Raw genomic sequence first — 27,557 nt, 5'->3', positions numbered from 1 at the left:
TTAATAGTTATATTCATTGTAATTTTTTTCTAAATACACATTGGTAACTATAGTACAAATGCTATCAGTGTTAATTTGAAGAGGTGGTTTTCATTCCCACTAATATTGGGGTTGTTTTCAATAGCACTTGTGAATTGAAAAATGACCCTATATTTGTGGTAGTTCTTTGCAAATAGTTCAAATATTTAAAACTGTATCTCATCTATATAGATATAGATAGATGTGTGTGTATCTATCTATCTATATACACACAAGTAATAACAATCATAAATATTTATGCCCCAAACAATGGAGCATCTATTTATATCAAATACACCCTTCCCAATTTCAAGAATAAAATAGATCATAGCACAATAAAATGGGGGACATTGACACACCTCTTTCATCATTGGATGGATCTTCCAAATAAAAACAAAATAACAAAGCTGTGGAACTAAAAAACACAACTAACAATTTAACAGTCATATATAAACTATTTCATCAATAACTGAATAGGGTTTTCTTCTCAGCAGAATATAGATTTTTATAAAATAGAACATATCTTAGACCAAAAAAAAAAAAAAACTCTTAGCAAATACCAAAAAAAAAAATAGAGACTATCTTGCATTCTATCAGATCATAACAGAACAAAATTAGAAATCAATAAAAAAAAACAAAAATTAGAAGCTACCATAACACACCTGGATACTAAATAATAAATTATTGAATAAGTAATAGTTAGCAGAAGAAATCAGTGATGAAATTTAAAAAAATTACTTAGAAGTAAATGTGAAGAAAAACACAAAATATCAAAATCTCTGGAACAATATGAAGTCAGTTGTAATAGGAAAGTTCATTGCATTGAGCACATTCATTAAAATAATAGAAAGTCATCAAATAAATAACCTAACCCTACACCTCAAAGCCCTAGAAAAAGAAGAACAAATCAATAACAAAAGCAGTAGAAGAAGGAAATGATTAAAATACGAAATGAAATCATTGAAATTGAAACAAAAAATATAAAATTCAAAAAAATCAATAAAACAAAAATTTGGTTCTTTGAATATATTAATAAAGTTGATAAGTCCTTATCCATGTTTAAGAAACAAAAAAATTCTAAAATTTGTGATGAAAAATAAAAGATCACCGTGGACACTACTGAAATACAAACAACTGTCAGAAATTATTCTTAAAGTGTATACTCCAATAAAATAAAAATGTCTTGAAGACATCAAAAAATTTATATAGACATGACCTTACCTAGATTGAATCAGGGGGATATAGAAAATTTAAACAGATACACTTCAAGAAATGAAATTAATGATGCCATCAAAAGCCTACCAACAAAGTAAAGGCCAAGACCATATAGATTCATATCAGATTTCTACAAGACCTTCAAAGAAGAGCTACCACCTATTCTTTTAAAATTATTTCATGAAATAAAAAGAAGGGAACTCTTCCAAACTCATCCTATGAAGCTACTGTTACCCTGATACCAAAACTGGACAAAGACACAGCAAGGAAAGAAATCTTCAGACCAATATCCCTGATGATCATAGATGCAAAAAGTCTTAATAAAATCCTGAAAAATTGCATACAAAAACATATTAAAAAGATCATGCAGCCTAATCAAGTGGGGTTCATCCCAGGGATGCAACATTGGTTCAATATATGGAAATCAATAAATAAAATTGACCACATCAATAGGCTTAAAGAAAAGAATTACATATTTATTTCAATAAATGCACAAAAAGTATTTGACAAAATACAGCAGTGCTTTATATTTAGAGCAGTAGTAAAACTAGGTATAGAAGGAACATACCTGAACATTGGAAAATCTATATTAAACAAAGCCAAGTCCCACATCATTCTAAATGGAGATAAACTTAAAACATTTTCTATAAACACTGGAACAAGACAGGGATGCTCCCTTTCATCCCTTCTATTCAATAAAGTTCTTGAAACTTTAGCCAAAGCAATTAGGCAAAAGAAAGTAAGTAAAGGGATATGATAGGAAAAGGAGAGCTCAAAGTGTCCCTATTAGGGGATAACATGATTCTACATTTAGAAGAACCAAAAAAACTCAACCTGAAAACCTCTACAACTCATGCATAAATTCAGCAAAGTAGTAGAATAAAAAATTGACACTCATTAATCAATTGAATTCCTTTACAGCAATGATGAATTAGCTAAAAGAGAAATCATGAAAACTATCCTATTCACAATAGCCTCAAAAAATACTTGGGATTCAATCTACCAAAAAAGGTGAAAGACTTCTACAATGAAAACTACAGAGCACTAAAAAAAGAAATTGAAAACCTTAGATGATGAAAAAATCTCCTGTGTTCTTGTATAGACAAAATTAATATTGTCAAAATTGCCATACTTCCAAAAATACTATACAGATGTAATGTGATTCCTATTAAAATTCCAGTGATGTACTTCAGAGAAATAAAAATAGGAGTCATAAAATTTATTTGAATAAATTACTTAAAAAACTCGATGGATTCTAGAAAAATTTCCCTTTTATTATCAGTACTGAAAATTAATATTTTTGTTGTGTTGAGGAGGAAGACCCATGGAGTCCTATGTAGACCATTCATAAGCAGATGTTTTCTGAGTGGAAAGAAGAATAGTGATAATCTAACACTGTAATACTTGATCTATAAGAATGTGTGCGTGAGATCCAAAGTTCTATAGATATGGGGGAGAAGCCCTTCATCCCAGAAGCTGTAGCATTGTCTCTACAAGAAAACAAAATGAAACAAACTAAACAAAACACTTTGAAAACCTTCTTAATTTCTGTGACTTTGCATTATACTTTATTGGGGTTCTAAATTTGACTGACACAGTAACAAAGAGAGATAGAGAAAAAGGAGAATTGAAGGGACTCTTTTATTGAGATAACATTGAGATAATTATACACATTGGTCCAGTGTACAGATTAGCACAATTTTTAAGAATATAGATATAGTGAACAACTTTTTTTAGTTATACATAACAGTAGAGAATATTTGAACAAATTTTTTAATATAAGGTCAGCTGGTGTATCGTAACTATGATATTGGTTACTTTTATTTGAGAAGGAAGTGAAGGTGATATTACTCTACCACCTATGATGGTATATTTTCTAATATCAGCAAATACCACTTAATTTTGTAGGCAACTAAGAGGTTTCTCTTGTTTATTGACTAATATAGAATATACATAATCCCATACCCTCTGTTGTTTCTATAAATATAAAACCGAAAGAAATTTATAAACCTAACCCTATACAGAGGATGTGAAAATATACATTAGTTTATTGTTTCATTGAAACTTTTAAAAAATTAATAATAATAAGGGCTACACTCCAAATATCACTGAGAACTAAGACTTTCTACAACACCCCACCAGGAAATTGAAACCACACAGTAATGTTTGCATGGTCATGACCTTGTTAATCCTTCACAATCCTTTAATTTTTCCAAGAGTTTCATGCAAATAATTCAACTGCCCATTGCGGAAATTTCTGAACAATCCATGGCCTCTTCAACGGAATACATTAGTGAAAGTTTCCTCCTTAGAGTCTTTAAATGCTTTGCCTCAAAATCCTTTTTTGCTGTTTCCACCACCTTGGACTGTTTTATTTTATTCTCCATCTAATCCCTATCAAATCTTTCCTTTGAAAGTTCCACTTGAAGCCCAGTTTCCTCTCATTAAAAGAGTTTTTCTTTTCCACTTATCTCCTCTCTCCTCTAGAAACTGACAAAGCTTTTGTGGGGTGATATTTTCCCTTATAAGCAAAAACAAAAACAAACAAAGCAAAAAATAAACAAAACTGAAGCTTTGACTGATCAAATCTTTACTTCAACAATATTAGGGGAGTCAATTTTTTGCATCATATATATAAACTCATTAGTATGCGTTAGACTGAATATAATTCAGGGTTTAATGACTCAGATCTGAGCTAAGGATCTGCTGGTGTCTCTGCAGGTGCTACGTCAATCTTGAGTGTGGGTGAGAGAACAGAACATGGACTTACTGAGTGTTTGAGGAAGTTACAAGTATGGGAATGTTTAAAGTGGAGATGTGAGGATCCTTGAATGAATGAATGATTTCCTATTCAAGATATGCTAAACTACAAATTTTACAATAAACTGACATCACTACAAAACCTCATACAAGTAAAGTGGAATACTCTTGTTTTACTAAGGACAAAAGGATCTGCAATGGATTGAAGGTTTGAGTAAAAAAGAAAAGTGTAAAAGCTTGAGGGAATTATCGCTTGACACTGGCAATTCTTAACCACATTTCTTAGAGAAGAGTAGAGGATAGGAAAGGCAGCAGAATACAACAGACACTAGTATAGCAATATGTAAAACAGTGGATGTGTAACCCATGTGATGCTGCAATCTGTATATGGGGTAAAAATGGGAGTTCATAACCCACTTGAATCAAAGTGTGAAATATGATATGTCAAGAGCTATGTAATGTTTTGAACAACCAACAATAAAAATTAATAAAAAAAGAGAATGCCTGCTAATCTGGGTGCCTCTCACAGAAAAGAATAGAGACATGATGCTTCCTGGAGCACTGTGGCTGTGGTCAGAGTGGTTAGCAGAACTTCTCCTAATTGCACATGTTTAGAGTTCCACAACTAGAGATTGGTGGGACCTCAAATGCACAGTGACGTTGCTTCCACAACCTTCTCAAGATTAATGCCATAAACCAGAAGTCTCTGGAAGCATGACAGTGGAGATTCCCACACTCTTCCTATTGAAAAGACAAAGATCCCAAGCTCATATGTGAAAGCCAGGATGGCTATGCCCTATAAGTAGGGATAGGGATACTGCCTTTGCCAAGGCAAGAAAGATCTTGTTCTAATCAGTTGCTGATGCGATTGAGTTGTCAGTCTAAGTTTTATCAAAGGAAGGATCTAGCCCTCTTTAATAAAAGAAATCATCTGGAAAATCTTTCTTTGTAGTCAACACATAACATATAATAATTACTAAATGTGAAATTTAAAAAAATAGGCAAGAGCTATGGCCACTAAACAAGAAAATAAATACTAAAAATCCAATGCATGTTGACACACAATTTGAGTTGGCAAACAGATTATAAAATAACTATAATAATTTATTTTCTCCACATAATTTATTGGCACATTATAGTTGGACATAATGATGAGATTTGTTGTTGCATATTCATACATACCCACAACATAATATAATTTGGTCAATATCACTCCCCGTAACACCCCCCCCCCCACCTCCCACTCCTCACTCCTCACTTTTTGGTCCCTTTTCTCTACTGATTTCCCTGAGATCTGTTCCCACATTTCTTTTCCTTTTTTCCTCCCTAGCTTCTATATCTGAAGGAAACAGATAACCCTTGACCTTTTGAGTTTGGTTGGGGATGTAACTCAGTTTGTAGAGCACTTTCAATCCTTAATACCTCCAAAAAATGAAACAAAATAAAAATATAGAAAATATTATTTTAAAAATATTTTTAGAAAGATTTGGATAATGACAAAAAGTGTGGGGTCATTCACCATGGAATTAAACTGTAGTAACAAATCAAATGGAGCTGGTAAACACAGTCTTAGAATGGACAGCTCATTGAATGAATTTAATAGTACTGACTATTAGCACACAGGGAATTGGGTGGAAACAAAGGAGTACCATGAGACTTTGGGAAAAAATGGAACATGCAACTAATTTGATGTAGAAGGTTGTCAGAAAAAAATATAATTCTATCCAATTACGTAGAATGTCCACCCTAAACCAGCTTTAAGAAATTAGTCTCTATTATGCTAAGTGAAATAAACCAGACTTCAAAAGTCAAAGGTCTTTTCTCTGACATTTGGAAAAAAAGTCCAAAATAAAGGGAGAAAAAGAGAGAAATGAAAAAAAAGTGTGTGTGTGGGGAAATTACATCAAAGAGAAGATCTGTGGACTAGATGGGGAGGATTGAAGTGGAGGGAGGTGGGACAGGATATAGAAGAAGAAAAGTGGAATAAATCTGAACTAATTTCTCTATGTATATTTATTAATATGCCACAGTGAATATCACCATCATTTACATCCACAATAAATAAATAAATAAATAGATAGATAAATAAATAAATAAATAAATAAAGATTAGTAGAGCGAAGGGAAGAGGGGATGAGGAAATACTGGCGACTAAATTACAGCAAATTATAATCCATGTTTTAATAATTATGTGAAAATGAATCTGAATGTTGCATAAAACTAAAATACAAATAAATAAATTTTAAATTTTCTGTCCAGAAAATGCTCTTTCTTTCACATTGGTTCTGCTTGGCAAGGAGGGATTCCAAAGTGGTTTCCTTTGGCAGTGTATCTACAGAGTTCTTACCTGTTCTACACAGTAGATGGCGCCAGAGACAAGCAGGTCATCACCTAATTAGAGGTAAGCCAGTCAGGCTCAATCTTTAAGTTTTCTTAAAGGGCTTTGGTACATTCAGAGTCTCACATTGGGGTAAGTGGCGTTGTTTCTCACTCTGTGTGTGTGTGTGTGTGTGTGTGTGTGTGTGTGTGTGTGTTTATACACATATTAATATTTTATTTTAATGTTTATTTTCTTTAGAAAAATACTGATATCACTTCTCTTAGCCATAATATTCTGGTCCTCATATTCCAGTAAGCCACTGTCAGATAAAAAGCCCTGATTCTTATGTCCCCAATATTGGTATCAATTTTATTATATGTTGAGATAATTTTCAGATAGATAATCTAAAATATAATTGAATTAAAGCCAAACTCATCTTCAGGTGGCAGGTGGAGCCAGACTCAGCACTGTCTGGGGAGATGTGCATGAAGTCTAGTACAGGATGTTGTGTCACAGTCCAGTGCCAAGCCCACCATGGTGAGCCTCAGGACCTGGTAGAATCTTGAGACTTCAAACACCCAGTGCCTGTAGGGGGTCTGTAGACTGGACCCAGCATCAGGGAGAGATTTGAGCACTAATGGGACTACCTGAAGTTTAACCTGTATTATATCCAGCCTTGGACCTGAGACATCGCCTGCCTGCCTCTTTGAGACAGTGCAAATCTCTGCTACTGTGACACTCAGGCTTGACCCAGCTTAGTGACAGTTTTGGTGGCCAAGGGACTGCTTCCACCAACCATTCTCCAAATTCAGGCAGCACAGGCCTCACTGGGCCAGTGCTTAAAACAAGGTTCCAGCACCAGAGAGAATCATAAGCCAGTGAGATAAAATCTTTTGACTTAAATCATCACCAGCTCTTGGTCAGGCCTTGGTGAACCTCTGAGACTGTCATGTTGTTGTGGCCACGAGACTCAGATATGACTCAGCTTACTCCCAGCCTAGGGGGCCAAGGGGACCGTTGTCACAAATGTCATTCCAAACTAAGGCAACATAGCCTGGTACATGACCTTTTCCATTGGATGTATGTCATCATAGTAAACAGAAGACTTTGCCCTGGATCTTAGCATTGGAATGGAGAGATATAACCCTGGGCAGAACCTAAGGAGCCTCATCTCCTAGCCTGCTTGTGGGTGAAGGTCTGGGATACTGACATTGCTAAGGGCAGATATATAGTCCTAGTATATCAGGCTTCTATTAAGCTAGTATAATATACGGCTGTTTAAACTGTCTTGGATCACAAGTCCACATTAGTAGTTGGCAGCCCATAGAATTGTGGACCCTGGTCTTGTCCCAGTACTGTGTTTATTATGGTCTTGTCCCAGTATTGTGTTTATTATTATGACCTATCCAGCTTAGTAATATTGGTGCAACATAGGAGCCTGGGGATGGTCCCTTCATCCCAAGGTTCTTCCTAGAGCCAGGCAGACTTCATCAGTGCCTGACTACTGGGTAGTAACTGTGGACAAGGCGTCTCAACTTATTCCAGCACCAGTGGGAGGTTTGGCGGTAAGACTTTGTAGGTACTTATCTAGTATTTTCTGCACAATACACCAACAGCATATTTGGGATTACTTGGGTTTAGATTGACTTCTAGTACAGAAGCAATGACCACACACTCACATGGCACACCAACAATTAGTCCCAGACAAACATGAAAGTGGGCCATAGGCACAGCTCAAATAATAAAAGTGGCTCTGTGTATGTGTATTACTTTAACACTATAAATTTAGTTTGTACTTTTTATACTGACATAGATCAATTCAATGATCAATGTCAAGAGTTAAACTTAACCTTTACTGAAGACATGGATGCACTCACATGGGTTATTAACTCTTTATGACTCTTTATTAAAGAGTCATAAACATAATTAATCATACTTATCTCTGTATAATGGCAAACCCTGAAGGAAGTTGCTTCAGACAGTAAGTAGCTTCAGAGTTAATGACAGATATTACTTTATATATATATTACTTTATATATATATACCAAATATTTATAAAAATACAGGTAATAAGGTAATATTTGGTATATATATAAATACAGGTAATATTTGGTGTATATATATATATATATATATATATATATATAGTAATATTTGTCATTAACTCTGAAGCTACTTACTGTCTGAAGCAAATATACCAAAGAACTGCTTATCTTAGGAAAGTTTATGAACCTAAGGAGCCTCATCTCGTAGCCTGCTTGTGGGTGAAGGTCTGGGATACTGACATTGCTAAGGGCAGATATATAGTCCTAGTATATATATAGTCCTAGTAACAACTCTTACCTTTGGGGAAAAATATAAACTTCATAAATAAATTATTTAAGCCAGCTTATTTTGGTTACTAAATTTTGAATTTTGTTGCTCAAAAAGAATATTTTCTACTCAAGATCAAAAGACTTTTACTGAACATATTACTATTCACAAAATAATGTTTAATTATTTTGTTATAATCTGGGTTCATAAGCAACCCTTACCTCATTTGATTATTGTATAGGAACATTAAAAATTTAAGAACGTCATTTTGTTTTTTTTATGTTGAGAGATAGTTGCTTTATCATGTTACAAGTAACAATATGTACAATTTCAACTCAATAGGGCCACTTACCATAGTTACCTGAAAGTCAGGAAACCCACAAATATTTATCCATTTCATTCCAGTTTTTGTGGTAAAATCAAATTTGTGGTAAAATGATAATACATATCCTGAAAAAAGTCAATAATATTTATTTTATGTCTTATCAAATACTAAAGAAAACATTGATTACCAACAGTAGAATTTTTACAAGTTAGTGATATGTTCAATGCATGTAGAAATAAAACAATATTTTTTTAGACCAATGATTATTTTGATAAAGATTATAATTGTATGTTTTTGTGTCTTTGTAAATGTTTTTACAAAACACAAAATTACAAAATTATTTGGTGCTATATCTTGCAGCCTAGTCTTTGTATAGTTGGTGTTTAATTCATGTTTGAAAACATACTGAGATTTCATGAAGTAAGGAAGGTAAAGTTCCCCAAAATTAAAAGCCATGTAGAAAGTCCTATGCCTCTTCAATGACATCTAATTCTCAAATTTTCTCAACTGCTATTTTAGATTTTTTTTTTACTTTTTTTTTTCCAAATAGATATGATTCTACTTAAAGAGTGAAGCATGACTAGATATTTTTCCTAAGGATAAAAAGGAAAATTAGAGGTGGAATCGTTGTTCTTTTATTACAGACAATCCATGGATACACAGACTAATTAGACATGTATATAACATAATGGGGACCTTTTTTAAGTTTGCACAAGAACAAAGGAAAATGGATGGGAGAGATTTCTCCTTGACTGAATTCATTTACACTGGCATTAACATTATCCATATTTACCATACTTCTGCTTGCTTATTTCATTAATCTTCTGAGAAATCTTGGAATAATCATGCTGATTATAGTAGATTCCCAGCTTCACACACCAATGTACTTTTTCCTCAATCACCTCTCCTCTTGTGACCTCTGCTATTCTGCAGCAATTGGGTGCAAGTGTTAAAGCAATCCTAAAATAAAGAAATACAGTTGAATAAAATTATGGGCAAATATATAAATCCAGTGTGGATGTGGAAATCTTCCTTGGATGCAATCAATCTTAGATCAAAACAGATATTTGTTAGGGAGAGGGAAGATTCTGTTCATAGGATTTAAGAGGTGGAAAATATGAGGTGGACAGGTCCATGAAGTTTGGAAAGTAAAGGAATCTAAACATGTTAGATTATAGAGAGCAATTCAAAAGGCCCTGGTATATCTTTGAGTGCCCAGAACTGTCTGCCAAATACCCCCCCATCACTTTCTCCAGGCAGCTTTAGTTTCCTTTGTCCCCAATCTCAGCTCCGGTTAATAACATTTTCCACTATGATTCAAAATCACCTCTTTAAATCATTATTGAATACTACCCTGCTTCTTAAATCAATATTTTTAATAGTAGGTCATAAGCATATTTTTGGCTCCATGACTGAGCATTCTAACCCTGTTGGAAAGCTAATACTCTTGCATCATGTCTAGGAAACAAAAATGGAAAAACAAACTAATCAGAGTAAAATGCCAGATGCCACAACACCTGAATGCTTATTCAATAATGGTGAAGCAAAATTAACTACACACACACCACAGCTTTTAAGAAGGCACATAATGTGTTTATGGAAACAAATACAATAGATATAAAAAAGGATTCTTAATTGAGAAGTAAACTACATATATGTGAGTATGCCCCTGAAATTTGCTTTTTCATCTTTCTCTGTTCTCTTTTTATGATAGTGAAGGTGCTTGCTGACTTCATTGGCAAAACTCAAAAAACAAAAGCTGGTCTGGGGCTGTGGCTCAGTGGCAGAGCGCTTGCCTCGCATGTGTAAAGTACTGTGGGTAGGCAGCAGCTGAGTGACCTGTGTGGGAGCGGAGCATAGTTTTGGAGATCTGCAGATGTGTTGATAGGTGATTCTGCTAAGGTACTTGCTCAGGAGCCCTGCATAGCTAGAACTTCAGGCTTTGGGTCTTACTCAAACGCCGAGCATCCTGCTGGAACTTAGGTCATATTCAAGGTGATAAACACCTTGATTCAGCATATATACCCAAAGCGGTGAACATCTGCTTATAAGCATGTGCTTGCTTAGGTAACCTGTTGGCAGGATGTTTTCTTTATTTGGTCTGCATATTTAAAAAAGCCTATAGATGGACTCAGGGGGTTGGGGAATTGAGGCTGCCTCCAAATAAAGCAAGTCTACTCTTCTAACTGTGCCTTGTATCTTCTATCTGCAGGGTTCCTGAACCTTCATTTTTGGGTCTGAGACCCTACAGGACAGGGGAGCCATTGTGTGGGTCTTAAATTGAAGTCTTTTGGGTTATATTTTAAATATTTTTTTAGTAGTCAATGAACCTTTATTTTATTTATTGATACATGGTGCTGAGAATCAAACCCAGTACTCAAAGGAAGAAACCAAGGTTGTTGCTAGTTTTAGAGATCCATATCTTTCTTGATTCTCTTCTCATTCAATAGGTAGAGTCATCTGTTGTAAACTGGTGTCTCTGCCCTCAGGTGGTGAAGGTAACCAAGGTGGGAAGACTGGCCCTGGCACAGGGCATCTGGAAGCAGAGAGTGGCAACCCCCAGTCCCTGCAGAGAGAATGCACCTCACAAGTCTCTTTTTGGTACTGCTCCGATGACTTTAGCACCCGGTACTATCTCCCTATCTTGCCTGGAGAATTCCCAGTTCCTAGTCTCTCTGTTAGGCTCCAAAGTTTAGCCCTGTGCCCCTCTCTCTTACCAGTACCCAATTGAGGAATCTCTCATGCAGGGGCTCCTGTGGGCAGCTCCCTGGTCACACTGCACACCTGTGTTGTGCAGCTATTGTACTGGGTTACTGCAGCTGGGGAGGGGGGAAGGTTGGGAACCTGGTACCTGGCTGCTGGAGATCCAATCTGGGATCTGCCTGCACCTAATATGGCGAGAATATTAAGTCAAGATGGAGGCAGTCTGCCTTCAGCTCCAGGGTGTCTATGTATCAATAATAACCCTGAATATTAGTGACTTAAACTCATCAATCAAAAGACATAGGCTATATGAAAAAATGTTCATCATCTCTAGCAATTAGAGAAATGCAAATTAAACTACTCTAAGTTACCATCTCACTCCAGTCAGAGTGGCAGTTATTATGAAGACAAACAACAATAAGTACTCGTGAGGATGTGGGGAAAAAGACACAGCATTACAATGTTGGTGGGACTGCAAATTGGTGTAGCCATATGGAAATCAGTATGGAGATTCTTTAGAAAACCGGGTATGGAATCACCATTTGACCAAGCTATTTCACTACTCTGTCCATATCCAAAGGACTTAAAAATAGCACACTACAGTGACACAACCACATCAATGTTTATAGCAGCACAATTCACAATATCTAAACTATAGAACAAATCTAGAAACCCTTCAGTAAATAAATGGATTAAACACTTATATAGATATAGATATAGATATAGATATAGATATAGATAGATATATAGATAGATAGATATCGATATATATATATAGATAGATAGATATATAGATAGATAGATAGATATAGATAGATATAGATATAGATATTTTGAGGTAAATAGAGAGCCTACATCTGGGGAGCAATATATATATATATTACTCAGATATATAAGAGAATAAAATCATGGCATTTGCAGGTAAATTGATGGAGTTAGAGAAGATAGTGCTAAGTAAAGTTAGTCAATCCCCTCCCCAATAAAATGCCAAATGTTTTCTCTGATGTAAGGAGTCTGACTCATAGTAGGGTAGTGAGGGAGAGCATGGGAGGAATAGATGAACTCTAGATAGGGCAAAGAGGTGGGAAGGGAAGGGAGGGGGCAGGGGGTTAGCAATGATGATGGAATGTGATGGACATCATTATCCAAAGTACATGTATGAAGACATGAATTGATATGAACATACTTCATATAAAAACAGAGATATGAAAATTGTGCTCTATATGTGTAATAAGAATTGTAATGCATTCCACTGTCATGTATTTAAAAAATAAAATCAACTAAAAAATTTTTTAAAAAGTACTAAAACATAGCTGGCTGGAAGTCCAATGAGTGAGCCTAACTATACCCTTGGGTCTGCCCTGCAACCCTCAACTTTCCTGTATAACCACAGAAGCTACAAGTCACTGGGCATCTCAGGGTTTCTAAATAACCAGTGTGAAATTTCCATTTGTGAAATTTTAAGATAGAAGTAAAACATAATAAGCGTCTGTTTTCAAGGTGGCATGTGAGATACCATGACAACATAGGGGAAGGTATCATGATAGAAAATAACTCTGAACAATTTGTTTTATTTTATTTTTTTTTTAAGAGAGAGTGAGAGAGGGGGCAGAGAGAGAGTGAGAGAGAGAGAGAATTTTTAATATTTATTTTTTAGTTCTCGGCGGACACAACATCTTTGTTGGTATGTGGTGCTGAGGATCGAACCGGGGCTGCAGGCATGCCAGGGGAGCGTGCTACTGCTTAAGCCACATCCCCAGCCCCTGAACAATTTGTTTTAAAAAGAAGATATTTAGATCTCTACCTGTACCACATTTTATTCAGTTAACCTCTACTCTTTTGTAATTTTGAACTATGAACATAGATATGATTTGCTTTCCCTATATGTTGAAATTCTGGGTTTAGGTTGAGGTTCACCTTTAGAAAGTGATAAATTTACAGAGGCTGTCTTCAGATGTTGGATAATTGTTTTTATTATACAGGATTTGAGACTTCCCTAGGCCCTTCCATCATGAAAGGACATTTTAAATTGTGCAGTTTGTGAATTACAAGGTAAGTTCTCTCTAGACACTAAATCTGCCTATGACTTGACTGTGAACTGCCATCCTCCATGACTTTGAGATAAATTTTTGTTTGTTTGTTTATAAGTCATCCAGTTTATCGTATTTGTTATTACAACTCAAAAAGACAACATGCGCAGAAACATAACGGAAAACATTTTTTGAATTCTCTCAAAGAATATGTGAAATTGGAGAGCACATTGTCTTCCAATTGATTCATCTCGTATTTTCACTTTAATTATAGCATCTAAAGACTGATTTGAGCTTCAAATTGGCATCCTTTAATTCTATGTAATGAGTATGAACTTATTACAGAGAAAGAAATTTAGAACCCTATACACAATGTCAAATAACTCAATAAATTTACTTGGAAATGAATCTCATGACTCCTTTTTCTATTTCTCTAAAAAATACTATTGGAATTTTAATAGGAATCACATTTATTCTGTATAATAGTTTTAGTAATATGGCCATTTTGACAATATTAATTCTGCCTATGCAAGAACCTGGGGGATGTTTCCATCTTTTAAAGTGCTCTGTTTCTTTCTTTAGTATTCATTAGAGGTCTTTCACATATTTTGTGGCATTGATTATTGACTCACAAGTTTTTTTTTTTGAGGCTATTGTGAATGGTATAATTCTCCTAATCTCCTATTTAACTGATCCATTATTGGTATATAGGAATGCAATTAATCTTTTTTATATATTTTGCTACTTTGCTGAATTTGTTCATGAGTTCTAGATCTGGAAGTGTTCTGGTGGAATTGTTGGGGTCTTCTAAATATAGCATCATGTCATCTTCAAAAAGTGTTGAGTTCTTGTTTCCTATTTGTATCCCTTTTATTTATTTATTTTACTGAATTGCTCTGGCTAGAGTTTCAAGAACTTTATTGAATAGAAGTAGTGAAAGAGGGCATCCCTGTCTGGTGTTTAGAGACAAGGCTTTAAGTTTTTCTTACTTTTAGAATGATGTTCGCCTTGGGTTTGTTGTATGGAACTTTTATAATGTTGAGGTACCTTCTATCCCTAGTGTTTCTAGTGTTTTAAACATATATATATATATATATATATATATATATATATATATATGCTAAGAGTTTCTTTTTGGTCTAAGAAATTAGAAAAAAATCTGTGCTCTTGAGAAAAAAGTGTGTTCAGTCATTGATGGATGAAACATTTATATGTTTGTTAAGTCTAAATTATTAATTGTATTTTTTAATTCTGTAGTTTCTTTATTTAGTTTTTGTTTGGAAGATCTATCCACTTATGGTAGAGGTGTGTCAAAGTCACCCAGTGTTATTTTGTTGCAGTGTATTTATTTGATTCTTGAAATTGAGAAGGGTTTGTTTGATGTATGTAGATGCTCAATTGTTTCAGGTATAAATATTCATGATTGTTATTTCGTGTTGATGTACATGTAGGATGAATTGAAGTTTTAAATATTTAAACTATTTGTGAAGAATTTCCACAATGAAGAGGATCATGTGTCAGATCACAAGTGCTATTAAAAGCAACCCAATATTACTGGGAGTGAAAATTACCTCTTCAAATTAACACTGACAGCATTTGTGCTAGAATTAGCAATGTGTATTTAGAAAAAAAAATTAACAATGAAACTAACTCTATTAACAATTCCCTGGAAGTCCCTTGGAAATGGGTTTGTTTGGAGTCTTTCAATTATTAAGTCCCCAGTGACAGGAACATTCATGTGAAAGCCATTAGTCTTATGGGGTAAAATTGTTCATTTAGACAGTTGAAAAACAACTCATTTCTGACAGAGCAGCTTTCAGGAGGTGTGCAGCTTCTGTAATGATTATGTCTTGCTTTCATGGGGCAAAAATTGGGCTTAGTGGTTACAGGTGTAGCTCAGTGGAAGAGCCCTTGCTGAGCACGAATGAGGCCCTGCTTCAATCCCAGTATTGAAAAAAAACTGGGGAGGGGGACGCATTGGTGGCTTTCAAAACGCAAACCACTGATTTATATCCAATTAGTAAATTTTATTTATCACTCCTCAATATTATCTCTATAAGAGAATTCATCTGCATCATTCTGATCCAGTTTGTAGAGGGGTCCAATTTTTCTTTGCTTAAATACTCTTTTTTTTTTGTCACAGATAAGAAAACACACATGGCTGCCTACCTGATATTTTATTTCATAACCTAAGATTCTTTACATTTGGGAAGAATTTGGTGAACCAAGTAGCTTGATTGCATCTTTTCATTAATTTCTTTTTAAAAAATGAATTCCACTTTCCTCCCTACCTTTCTCATTCTTCATTTCCCCTTCCCTCTATCAGGTAGGTCTCTATATAGAATCCTTAGACTATCAGAAGAAATGACCAGTTGGAAGCTCTGAAGAGAAGGTGCCCTTATTTTGCAGAAAGAGAGAGGCCTTTTCTTTTTCCCTTCAGCCATTCCAGGAGCTCTGCTCTTCTCAAAGTGGCCACACTGATCATGTTCTTGCTCTCATGGGCTTTGCTGGGGAACGCCTGGACTAGAATCTTATGTACCAACTACTGATTGACTGACCCTGGTATTTCACCCTAAGAAGCTATGTTTTTGCCCCAGTTATGAAGCTAATGAGAACCTGGTTTATGAAAAGCCAATGTACCATAAAGTTTTGGAGTCAAGATTTTTGATATCAATGTTGTTTTCATCACATTTGTTGATCTCAGATGTTGTAGCTTCCATTTCTATAGGAAAAGTATAAAAATGATAGTAACTTCATTATAAATTTGTTAATGGTTTAATGACAAATGGTTATAGATAAAGTGTTTTGCATATTTTCAAGACATATAATCATTATTACATCAAGTTTGCAGTTTACTCATTAAATGTCCTTTTCTAGAAGGAATGCCAGACATAGAGAATGAAAAATAGATAGGTGGTGGAGAGATATAAATTCATAAAATAACACTACAGAATCCATGAGATTATTTAATTATTTTTTAAACAGTGCATTACCTGGATATCTCATTGTCTTTCTCCTTTCATCTATATGTTATTTTAGGAGGATAGAATTTTAATAGAAGGAAAACCACACTGAAGATGGAATTTACAGAGGGAAACTACACCTTGGTCACTGAATTCATTCTCCTGGGTTTTCCTACTCGCCCTGAACTGCAGATTGTCCTATTCCTCCTATTTCTCGTATTGTATGGTATGATCTTAACCGGGAACGTTGGATTGATGCTGTTAATCAGGACAGATCCACACCTTCAAACCCCCATGTATTTCTTCCTCAGCAACCTGTCCTTTGTTGACCTTTGCTATTCCTCAGTCATTGTGCCCAAAATGCTGATTAATTTCCTCTCAGTAAACAAATCTATTTCCTACTATGGGTGCACCCTGCAGTTTTATTTCTTCTGTACTTTTGCAGATACAGAATCCTTTATCTTGGCTGCCATGGCATATGACCGCTATGTGGCCATCTGCAACCCTTTACTGTACACAGTTGTGATGTCACGGGGCATCTGCATTAGGTTGATTGTCTTGTCCTACATTGGAGGCAACATGAGCTCTCTGGTTCACACATCCTTTGCCTTTATTCTGAAGTACTGTGACAAAAATGTCATTAACCACTTTTTCTGTGACCTCCCTCCCCTGCTTAAGCTCTCCTGCACAGACACATCAGTTAATGAGTGGCTCCTCTCCACATATGGCAGCTCAGTGGAAATTATCTGTTTCATCATCATCATCACCTCCTACTTTTTCATCCTTCTCTCAGTCTTAAAGATCAGCTCTGCTGGTGGGAGGAAGAAAACCTTCTCTACCTGTGCCTGTCACCTGACTTCTGTGGTCATCTATCAGGGGACTCTTCTCTTCATTTACTCCTGTCCCAGTTCTGTGTATGCTCCCAACACTGATACAATTATCTCGGTGTTCTACACCATTATCATCCCAGTGCTGAATGCACTGATTTACAGTTTGAGAAAGATGTAAAAGATGCAGCAAAGAAAGCTCTACAATCAAAGATAAATTCTTCATGAGAAATAACATTTCAAGTTTCACCTAATTCCTCAACTAGTAACTCTAACTGGGCACTTGCAGCAACCTTACCAGCAGGCACACAAGTACTTGTATAACAGGCTTTTATTACGTTTGCTTTTTCACAGAATCAAAGTCATTTTATAATCCCACGATAAAAGTAAATATTAAAAAATAGCAGCTAAACCACAACCGGTCTTCTATAGGTTTTTGGTTAAAGGCTTAAGATATGTGTTAAATGAATTGGGTCATGTTATCTTAAGGGATATAGTAAATATCTCAGAAAAAATGTGAGTACATATGTGTGCAGAATATCTTAGATGTGTGGATTTCTAGGAAAGAGAAAAAGCCAGATTGCCTAGGTTTATATGTTAAGTCTGCACCTGGATAATGAATGTTCATTGAAAAGGTTACTGTACTTTTATCTGTCTCAGTTCATTTATCTGCAAATGAGAGAGAATACTTTTACCTGTACCATTGATTTTCATGACCCATGGTGTTAATACATTTGAAGAATAATATTCATATTGTTTTAACAGTGAATGATTTTTATTGCATATATTTGTATTGTACATTAGTTAGAAGGCACATTTTATAATAAAATGTGTGATAGGATCATTTGGAAAAAAATTTAAAAATACTTTCATAAAGTAGATTTTAGTAACTTAATAGTATTCTATAATTATTTATATCTCCATATGTTAGAAACTTGTCTAAATAGTAGCTCGAGCAATAGAGGTAAACTATAATGGAAATAATTATTTCATCCCTATCTATTTTTTTTATCATGCCAAGTATTCCTGAAAGTATGGAACATTCTTCCGTGGCATCTCAGATACAGTCTAAGGCATTAATTTTATAATAGTGTCAATCTATGTCTACTTGGGGAGATCATTTCAGTGCTATGGTGAAACAGGAGAATGTGTATAAGAAGACTAAAATTGGAGGATGTGTATCCTTGAAAAATGTAGTTCAGAAACCAGAACATTTTGCTGTACATAAATATTATTCTGTAATAATAAACATCTACAATTGATCTGGTAGTGCCAGTGTAAAAGTACATTTACATCAATATTCTCTTTGTTACGGCCAGAATCATGTTTGTGTCAGTTTTAAATTCCTCTAAGCATCTTTTCTTGATACTTCTGAACAACAGCTTTTCTCATCATCTCTGGTGCTTTACTTCGTAGGAAGAGACTACACTCACGCAAAACTACACAAGGAAACTGAACAATTTAATCCTGAATTTTATTTCAGATTTATTCAATCAAGTTTATAATCATACAGACCATGATAGATGTAGGGTTTCTAAACATGGCTTTTCATTCCAGTTAAGTATTTTACGTATTTAAGCATCTATTAGTGATAATATCTACATTGGGTAGATTAAAGTTGCAAATTAAAATCTTACTTTTTCTATGCTACTGTCATTTGGTAGTCAATAGTTATATCACAGATATTATATCATCTTTCAGAAAACATGATTATTTCTAAGTAAGGGAATAGTAAAAGTTAGAATGTGCCAGTAGTTTTTGGAGTTCCTCAGGCGATTCCAATGTACAAGCTGGAGCAGCACATAGAGAAACCCTGGCTCAGCTCAGCCTGCTTACCACACACCCTAAGGGCTGCAATCTTCTGCTATGTTTCCTGGAGTCCTGCCTTCCTCATTATACAGGGAGCCTGCTGTATTTCTTTATCAATGGCAGGTGCTTGCTGAATTCCTGTGGCTGTAATGCAGCTAGCAAAGCTGAAATTATATTTTTGATCCAACACAGTCATCATTTTCATAAGCTGACCACCTACCTACAATATGATTAAATCCTTCCTGAAGCATCTTTACTGAAGTGTGTGTGGTCCCTGAACTGGTATCCAAAGGAGCTTACTCTGCATTTCATTGGCACAGAAACCTGTAAGTATTATGGAGTTAGAAGTTTTATGTTGAAATCTCATGTAATTGCCTCTTTTAACTAATCCAACTTAGAAGTTGATTGGATAAATGTAGCTCTCAGACATGAACATATTGAAAATTATACCCAGAAGAATATAGCTCTTTCAGAGTGCTTGTTCATATATTTAATAATATTAAATTTAACTTTCAAGTAAAGCCAATTACAAAAGTATGCTTACTTCAAACAGATGTATACATAAAACTGAATAAAGAGGATATGTAGAATTTTACATGCCATCTGATCAATCTGGGGTGATTGAGAATTTTTCTGTCGAAATGGCACAGAAACATTGTAGCCTGTGGCTTATTAAACTGTCAAGTTAGAAGTGTAATTACCTGTTTCACTCTTCTTGCTAAGAATTTCTTTGGTTATTCTGGGCCTTTTATTTTTCCAGATGAATTTTATTATTTCTTTTCCTATTTCCATGAGGACATTGTGTCCATTTAAAACTAAAGAATAAATATTTTTTTAAAAATGATTTATGTTGGCCTCGAGCTTAGCATACCGGACCTTAAACTATACTACAGAGCAACAATAAGAAAAAAACAGCATGATAATGAAACCAAAATAGACTGGTAAACCAATGGCACAGAATAGAGGTCACAGAGACTAATCCACAAAATTACAGTTATCTTATATCAGACAAAGGCACAAAAAACATATATTGGAGAAAAGATAGCCTCTTTAACACATGGTGCTGGGAAAAGTGGAAATCCAGATGCAGCAAAATTAAACTAGGCCCCTATCTCTCACCATGCACAAAACTCAACTCAAAGTGGATCAAGGAACTAGGAATTAGACCAGAGACCCTACACCTAATAGAAGAAAAAGGAGGCCAAATCTTAATCATGTCAGATTAGACTCTGACTTTCTTAACGAGACTCCTACAGAGCAAGAAAGAAAATCAAGAATCAATAAATGGGATGGATTCAGGGCTGGAGATATAGCTCAGTTGGTAGAGCGCTTGCCTTGCATGCATAAGGCCATGAGTTCAATTCCCAGCACAAAAAAAAAAAAAAAAAAAAAAAAAGGAATAAGTGGGATGGATTCAAACTGAAAAGCTTCTTCACAGCAAAATAAAGAATCAGTAAGGTGAAGAGACAGCCTATAGAATGGGAGCATCCCAATGTGACCAGATCACAGTAGTTTTCCATCTAATTTAATGAAATCATTGTTAGGTTCTCAGGAGAAATAATTAAGTATTTTTTTTAATAAATCATATTCTAAAATTGTGAGGATGGGAAGAGAAAAATGTCTTAATGTATCTTCAGATGCAAAATTGTGAGGAGCTATCTTTTTTTCCCCTCACTTAATTTATCAGACATAATCTAATGGTGTTAGCAAGTTAGCATAGAAGAATTCATTTCCTGGGGGGGGGATAATTATCAGGAATCATAACAGTCTTAGAATTACTCAAGGGAACATTTATTTACATGCTGTAATAGAGTGGAAGAAAAAAAAAGAAATGGAGGATAATTTCACAAAAAAAAGTACTGAGAGATTAGAATGCTTGAATGTTTGAGGATGGCTAGAAACAGGAGACAAGAGACTGTGGTCGCTATGAGCCAAAGGGTGTACCCTCTTTGTCCCCCAAAAATGTGCTCTGTAGACTACACCAAAATCTTTTGTCTCTGAGGTTTCCCTGCTGTGTACAACCCTGAAGAGAAACACATCGAAGCTTGCAACCTGTCAGTAATGGACTGTTGTGTCCTCCCAGGAATAGAGAAACATCAATTTAAAACACACATACACCACTCACCTTATCCTGCAGCCTTTCCACAGTACTCTCCTTCTGGACCAGCTCCATAGCTGCAGTGCATATATTCATGCCTCAGACCCTAGAACTACCAGTATTGGAAACTAGACTGCATGCTGCACCCAGATCCTCATTTTCTCTATGCATGCCCACATTCTTGTCAATAGATCTGTTGCATTTGCAACTTAGTATGTGCCCGGCACCCCATAACTGCTATATCTCCATTAAATTCCAACACAACATGTCTGTGTGTACCTATGCTTTCGACAACTGTTGTTATGGTCTAAAAGTGTCCTTCCAAAATTCATGTTAAAACTTAACTCCTACTGTGCTATTATGAGGTTTGGCTTTCAGGAAAATAGTTAAATCTTGAGGATTTTCCCCTCATAAGCTCATAGTGCCCTTTCAAAATAGGAACTCCCTGGCTTCTGACATGTGACAATAGAGCTTTCACCTTGTCTGCTATTTGGTGACACTAAAAAAGGTAACATCTATGAGGAAAAAGCCTTTACCATTGAATCTGCTAGTGCCTTCATCATGTACTTAATAGCATTTGGTGTTGTGAAACCAAACTTATATTGTTTATAAGTTACCCAATCTCAGTATTTTGGTATAAGATTAGGAAGACCTAAGAAGTTTCTCTTCCCTAACAACCCAGCACTGTCTGTCCCTTAGTACTGCAGTGTCTCTGCATACACACAGGCTTCAGAGTCTGGAGTCCCAGCTGCTGAACAAGCACTCACTCTTTGATCATCATTATCAATAATTTATTAAGAGAAAATGTATCATGAGCCATGAGGCCACCACTTTCCTGAACCTCAGAGCTATAAATTCTGTATGAGTACTTAGGATTAAGACTCAAGTTGCTTGCCCATTCCACAGGTTCTGCACATCAGATATCACCCCTACTATCACCATCATCATTTCCCCAACTAGACTTAGTGCCAACAATCATTCTCTTGAGAATGATTTCATCAGTGGGAAAAAGAGTGGAGCCTTCTCCATCAGAGACTCCTACAACCCTTACTTCTACTGTAAGCACGCACAATATTGACCATTGAGGATTAATCCAATCCTCATTAACACTGACTTAAGCTAAAAGGTTTCATACAAAGCATGATACTGTTCCCTCACTGGAGGTAGAACAATTGGACCTTGCTCAGACAAGATACTCACATCTTCCATAGAGAGAGACTCTGCACACTGACATCAGACAGACTAATTTTTCATTAACTATCCTCAAAGAAAGGGAGACCTATAAATGACCTTTAAAGGAGTTGTGTGGTTTTAAGGAATCTCAGTCAACATCAAAAAAATATAGAGATTATTCAACAAAATTAAAAAAAATTAACAAGAAATCAACCAAATAGAAATATGAAAGATTGAAATAAAAATGTAGAACCGAACAGAAATTTTGGAGCTGAAGAAAAAATTTAATGAAATGAAAAATGCAACAGAAAGAATTTACAGTATAATTGATCAAGGAGAAGAAAGAACCAGTGTACTTAAGCATAGTATTTTAAAAATAAATACTTAATGGGAAAAAATAACAAATAATTGAGTAGGAATGAATAAAAGCCATGAGATTTATGGGATACCTTAATGACAGCTTACATTCATACCTTAGGAGTTAAAGAAGGAGAATAGACAGATTGAGAGTAAAAATCTGCATGAAGAAATCAAAGCTTAAAAATTAACAAAGATGTGGCAAATATAAATATTCAAATGGAGAAATTTCAAAGACCTGTAATAAGGCTTAAAGCAAAGCTGACTATAGCCTGACATATCATAATCAAACTGTTCATATAAGATGTAATTGAGGAAATTATATCAGCAACATGGTAAATTAGGCACTCAAGTATCTATTCTTTTATGAATACACCAAATCAACCTCTATTCTTGTATTAATTCCTTTTGAGAAAAAGAGATCAATTGAGAGAGCCCCACCCACTGGGCAAATGAGAGAACATCCATATTAAATGAATAAGAATGTATAAGGTATACTCTCACATAAAACACGTCCTAGAAACTGTGACATAAAACTGGGATAGAAATATCTAATACTGATATCTTCCTATGGAAAGTAGAGCCTATATCTCAACATTGTACTACTATCTCCAAAGTCGTCTTCCAAGGTTTGACTCTCAACTCATAAACTCTGACTGCAGAGGGGATTGGACCACATGAAAAAATATTAAGGAAAATTAAAAATTAGGGATATCTATTTCAAGTTAAAACAGTGAAGACAACATGATAAATCTCCAACTGACATGAGTGAAATGAGGACTTGTGATTAACCTGACAGGAAATTAAAAATAATCATGGAAGAAATGCGTTCAGAGCTCAAAAAAGCAATGCAAAAAAAAAACCTTAGAATTTTTACCGAGGGAAAATATATACTTAAAAAGTAGCAAACAGAAATCATAGATCTGAATAATTCTATAATTGAACTAACAAATTCAATAGAAAGATTCTCCAGCAAAGTAGATGAATCAGAAGTAAGTGTTAGTGAACTTGGAAAACAGATGCCTAGAAATCATACAATCTAGGAAGCCTGAAGAAAAAATGAAAACATAAGATGATTTAAGAGACATAAGGGACACTAAAAATCATAAGAGCATATACATTTTCTAAGTGACAGAAGGAGAAAAAGTGCAGGAAAGACAGAAATATATGTGAAGAAATAAGGCCCCAAACTTTTCAGGCTGAAAAGTTTTTGGCCTTATTTCTTCACATATGATGACTTGCCATTTGGGACTCAGAGTATGACAACAGGAAATGTTGTTGTCTTTAAAGTCTCCATTGAAATGCATGTTATATAGTATCATTATTCATAACAGTGAAAATGTAGAAACAAACCAAGTGTCCATCAACGGTGAATGAATAATGAAAATATATTACATACTTAAAAATAATTGTTATTTCAGTTCTACAAACTAGGGCTTTCTGACACATGCAAAGGCACGGATGATTCCAGGAAATATTGGACTCATTGACAGGAGTCTGAGACAAATGGCTACATATTTTATACTTCTGTTTATATGTACTCTCCTGATTAGGGAAGCACACAGCCTCAGAATAGGTTAAAGATTGCCAAGTCTAACAGAAAAGGGAGAACAACGGTGCCTGCCATGAGATGTGTTTCTTACTAAGATGATGAAAATTGTTCAGTGATTGAATAGTAGGGGTGGCTGCACAGCCTTATGAATATGCAAGTGATATGTTTATTTTAAAAGAAGACTTAAATTACTTAAATCAGGTGGAGGGGAGTGGAGGGAGGGGAAGGTTTGTGGGGTAGGAACATTAGTAGAATGAATCAGAAATTATTATCCTCTGTAATATATGACTACGTGACTAGTGGGATTCTACATTATGAACAGCCAAGCTATGGAAGGGACCTGGAAGTGGAGTCTGTATTTCAGCATGTTAAGCAGACTGTGCATTTCAGTTTCTTAGATGTATGATTTCACTGGAAGAAGGTGACATATGTTTGTTGTGAAGCATGTTGCTTGGTAAATTCTTTGCAGTATTCTCATAGGAAAATACCGAGCCAGGAAACTAATTAATCATGTTTAAATTACACAAAAGCCTGAAGGCAGAGGTCTGCAAGATTTAAGTCCCAACAGACATTGGGAAGAAATAAATATAATCCTCATATTGTTCACACACCAGAGATAAGGACAGAAAGACATGCTTATCTCAGGTAGGTTTCTAAATGGCTATGTTTGAAGGATAGAAGAAAAATAAATACTGGCCTTCTTTGGAAAAAAAAAATAAGAGATTAAGTATTATGAAATGTACAGATGAATGATTTTATACCTGCTTGCTAATTGAATCATGCTCCACAATCTCATGGTCAGTGATATTTTCTTGGTGATATGAGTGGATTGGATTTATTCTACTTCTCATTTGTAGAATAATAGTAAAGGATTTATTTATTTATATTTTAATCAAGATTCATAAGGAAAGCATCCTATTTTTAAAATCCCTCTTCAAGTGATGTCGTACATATAAAGATTTCATTGTATCCAAATAATAATAGAAGAGACCTATTACAAAAAAATCCATGTCAATTCAAGTCTATGTGGATCACATGCTGTGGATCACATTTACAGAAATGTAGAAGACCAGTCACATTTCAGTTTTATACATCAACAGGTAAATACATGTAGACACACCATCATATAACATGCCATAACACATGTAAACACATAGATGACCAAAAGAAACTGAAGCTTATATAACTGCAAAACTTTGTCTATCATCACATTTTCATTTAAATGAAAACATCAATGTAAAACCCATGAATGAGCAAATGGTTGGTGGTACTCCTCCCTACCAGTTTATTTTATGACTTTTCCTTGGCTTTTCAAGGACTATTTCTTTTGGAACCAGGAAAAAAACATACACAGAATATATAAAAGCATGGTATACAATGATGAAGAATGAGAGAACTTGGCTATTGGTTAAAGATAGGAGATGTTCACTTTTCTAGCATCTGGCTTGAGGCTTCTACTGAAAATGGGTAATAGATAACACAAGTTGCATATCTGGGATATATAAAAAGTTAGAGTCAAAAATCACAAACTTCCTGCATTACATTTTTTATATTATACTATCTTTTTGAAATTGACATATGTTTGGGATATATTCCAAATAAACACAAAACAATTTACAGAATGAAATTATGTTTTGCTTTACAGATAAGTTTTTATTTTTACTGTTCAGAAAATAAATCAAAGCCTAACCTGTCAGAGCTTTGATGATATTCTTAACTATTTACTAAGAAAAATGGACAAGGGAAACTGCTCCTCATTAACTGAATTCCTTCTCTTGGGAATCACTGATAACCCTGAAATGAAAGTGTTTCTATTCTTTATATTTATGGTTGTTTACCTCATTAACCTCCTCACAAATCTTGGAATGATCATTTTAATCAGAACAGACTCCCAGCTTCACACTCCAATGTACTTCTTCCTGAGCCACCTCTCGTTCTCTGACCTCTGCTATTCTACAGCAGTTGGACCCAAGATGCTGGTGGACATATTTGCCAAGAACAAATCAATTCCCTTCCTTGGTTGTGCTCTGCAACTCCTTGTTGTCAGTATCTTCATAGATACTGAGTGCATGCTGCTGGCAGTGATGGCCTTTGATAGGTACAAGGCCATCAGCGACCCCTTGCGCTATGCAGTGGACATGTCCAGCAGGGTGTGCTCCCAACTGCTGGTTGGGGTTTACCTGGTGGGAACAGCAGATGGTTTGATACATACGATATTGGCATTCCAATTATGTTTCTGTGGTTCTAACAAGATAAATCATTTCTTCTGTGATTTACCTCCACTCTTACTCCTTTCTTGTTCTGACATACAAGTCAATGAGTTGGTATTATTTGCCCTTTTTGGATTCATTGAACTGAGTACCATTTGTGGAGTCCTGGTCTCTTATGGCTACATCATCTCATCAGTCTTAAAGATCCGCTCTGCTGAGGGGAGGCTCAAAGCTTTCTCCACCTGTGCCTCCCACTTAACTGCAGTAGCAATTTTCCAGGGCACTATGCTCTTCATGTATTTCCGGCCGAGTTCTGCCTACTCTCTAGATCAAGATAAAATGAGCTCACTGTTTTACATCCTTGTGATTCCCATGCTGAACCCTCTGATTTATAGCCTACGCAACAAAGATGTGAAAGGAGCCCTAGAGAAACTGAAAAACAGAAGGTGGTTTTAAATAATTTCCTTTTGTGTACATAAGCATGCATGTATAGTTGTTATTGTTTTTATAAAATTATATTTGTATGACAAAAGAAACAAAGATGTGTCCCATAGTTTAATTTTCACATATAATAATTTGTACTAGAGTCTAATCATAAGAAAACTGTTGCAGACCTCCAAATGAATCATGCATCTTTATATTTCTTGAATAAATATATGGTATTCATTTTCTGTGCAAAAATTTCCGAATGCTTTCAATAGCATAAAACTTTTGTTTATATTTTCATTCAAATTTATTATATTAAGATTTAGTGAGTGTCTACTATTTTTTTTTTTTTTTTGCAAATTTAAGTGTCAGGCATTCCATCACAATTCCAGTAGTCCTTGTGGTAAATTTTATATTCTAATGGAAATAGAATAACAAGATTCAATAAGCACTCAAATA

The 27,557-nt window shown here is 35.0% G+C and overlaps 2 protein-coding genes across 2 annotated transcripts; both read left to right on the top strand.

Annotated features, from left to right (window-relative positions):
• Window positions 1-16,760: 16,760 nt before the first annotated feature.
• Window positions 16,761-17,654, top strand: LOC113175347 (olfactory receptor 5I1). The gene has a single exon (XM_026379617.2). The coding sequence runs from the start codon at window positions 16,761-16,763 to the stop codon at window positions 17,652-17,654; it is 894 nt and encodes a 297-aa protein (XP_026235402.2).
• An 8,526-nt stretch (window positions 17,655-26,180) lies between these two features.
• Window positions 26,181-27,128, top strand: LOC113175330 (olfactory receptor 5W2-like). The gene has a single exon (XM_026379601.1). The coding sequence runs from the start codon at window positions 26,196-26,198 to the stop codon at window positions 27,126-27,128; it is 933 nt and encodes a 310-aa protein (XP_026235386.1). The 5' UTR covers window positions 26,181-26,195.
• The last annotated feature ends 429 nt before the right edge of the window (window positions 27,129-27,557 follow it).

The sequence above is a fragment of the Urocitellus parryii genome, chromosome 4 (assembly GCF_045843805.1).
Source record: "Urocitellus parryii isolate mUroPar1 chromosome 4, mUroPar1.hap1, whole genome shotgun sequence".
Taxonomy (NCBI): domain Eukaryota; kingdom Metazoa; phylum Chordata; class Mammalia; order Rodentia; family Sciuridae; genus Urocitellus; species Urocitellus parryii.
This window is presented reverse-complemented; position numbering and strand designations above follow the sequence as displayed.

Excerpts from the sequence above, each read along its gene's own strand:
- LOC113175347 (XM_026379617.2), top strand. The coding sequence starts at position 16,761 with ATGGAATTTACAGAGGGAAACTACACCTTGGTCACTGAATTCATTCTC.
- LOC113175330 (XM_026379601.1), top strand. The coding sequence starts at position 26,196 with ATGGACAAGGGAAACTGCTCCTCATTAACTGAATTCCTTCTCTTGGGA.